At 61.8% G+C, this 1,473-nt stretch overlaps 2 protein-coding genes across 2 annotated transcripts in view; one reads left to right on the top strand and one right to left on the bottom strand.

Annotated features, from left to right (window-relative positions):
* PTDSS2 (phosphatidylserine synthase 2) overlaps window positions 1–208 on the bottom strand; it is a 64,837-nt gene extending 64,629 nt beyond the window's left edge. Inside the window, exon 1 of the mRNA XM_035893055.1 lies at window positions 170–208. Coding sequence (XP_035748948.1) covers window positions 170–208 — 39 coding nt within the window. The remainder of the gene's footprint in view (window positions 1–169) is intronic.
* A 1,126-nt stretch (window positions 209–1,334) lies between these two features.
* The window catches only part of ANO9 (anoctamin 9), a 16,010-nt gene continuing 15,871 nt past the window's right edge, over window positions 1,335–1,473 (top strand). Inside the window, exon 1 of the mRNA XM_035893056.1 lies at window positions 1,335–1,367. Coding sequence (XP_035748949.1) covers window positions 1,335–1,367 — 33 coding nt within the window. The remainder of the gene's footprint in view (window positions 1,368–1,473) is intronic.

Below are 1,473 nucleotides of genomic sequence, written 5' to 3' on the forward strand. Positions count from 1 at the left end.
CCCTTCCTTGCCCCTGTCCCCTTCCTTGCCCCTGTCCCGTTCTGTTCCCTGCCCCTGTCCCCTTCCCTGCCCCTGTCCCCTTCCCTGCCCTGCCCCGTTCCTTGCCCCTGTCCCCTTCCCTGCCCCTGTCCCCTTCCCTGCCCACACAGCATCCTTTTACCAAACTCACCGCGTTCACTGGGACCGGAGCCTGGCGTGCTCTCGCCATCCCGTTGAGACTGGTTGGATTAATCCCCTCTTGCCCAAGAGGGAACCACGGCTGCAAAAGCAGGCAGAGACCCCCTCGGGGAAGCCAGGCGCAGAGGACAGGGACAAAGCGGTTTGAAGCTGTTGTTCTCCAGTTCTGCGTGCCCACCAGGTCCAGGCCACCCAGGGGTGCTCGCTGCAGCACCCTCGGGCGGAGGGGGCACCCCGGGCTGGGAAGCTGCCTCGTTTGCTTCGTGCACCCCCGGAGCCGCAGCACGTGGGCATCCGGGCATCACCAGGCTCAAAAAGCAAAGTTGCACGAGCCAAATGTCACCGGCTCCTCGGCCCCTTGGCCACAGACCGAGGCACCCGAGATGTTTTCCGAGAACTTGTCCTTCGCCTGCTTTGCTGCAGTCTGCAGGGTTGCATGAGCCTCTGATCGTCCGTGCACCTCCCTCTCCTGGAATTTAAAGCTCTCTCCCCCCTCCCTTGCTAAAGAGCTAAGAGTGCCCCAGCCAAAAGCAGCCACAGAAAAGGGGAAAAGGGTGATTAAGGATTGTAAAAAGCACCGGAGCATGGAGAGCGCGTTAAGCGTTGGCGCTTTCCCAGCACAAATGTCAAGGCACCGGGTGACACAAGAAGCAGCAAAGGCCAGAGGAGAGGGAGGCGTTGGTTGGGGTGTTCCCCCCCATCCTGTCTGGCTCCCTTGCGACCCCAGGGTGCCAGAGATGGTGGGCGTTCCGTGAGTTCGAGGGGAGGCTGCCGTGCCCACGGAGCTGCAGCCCCTCCAGGATCCCTAAACACGAAGCCTTGCTCGGCTCAAAGCTGAAGGGCAGGAGCAGGGTGGGGGGGAAGGTTTTGGAAAAACCCACTCCTACCCCCCTCCCTGGGCATCCCCCATGGCTGCCGTGAGAGGAAAACTGGGCCAGGCGGGTCTTGATCTTACATTGCGACGCAATATTCATCTGCACGGGCTCTGCCTTTTTTTGACGTACGACCAGTGGCACCCCCCCGGAGCACCGAAAGGCCAAGTGGGCTTTGCTTTTGGGCAGGTTCCGTGCCCCGCAGCTGAGCACTGCTCACCACAGCCACCAACTCAGAGCAGGGCAGCTTCACCCCGATGCCCCCAGCGGGGTCCGATCCGGGGCATGGCGATGCCGTCCAAACGTGGGCAGGGAGAGGTTGGCTCCATGCCCGGGCAAGGGCATCTTCCAGGGATCCCGCTGAAGCCGTCGCTGGTTTTTCTCTTCCGCAGGATGAAATCCTGTTTCCTCCCTGGAGGGATTT

Source organism: Egretta garzetta, unplaced genomic scaffold, assembly GCF_000687185.1.
Source record: "Egretta garzetta isolate BGI_Z169 unplaced genomic scaffold, ASM68718v1 scaffold904, whole genome shotgun sequence".
NCBI classification, from domain to species: Eukaryota; Metazoa; Chordata; class Aves; order Pelecaniformes; family Ardeidae; genus Egretta; species Egretta garzetta.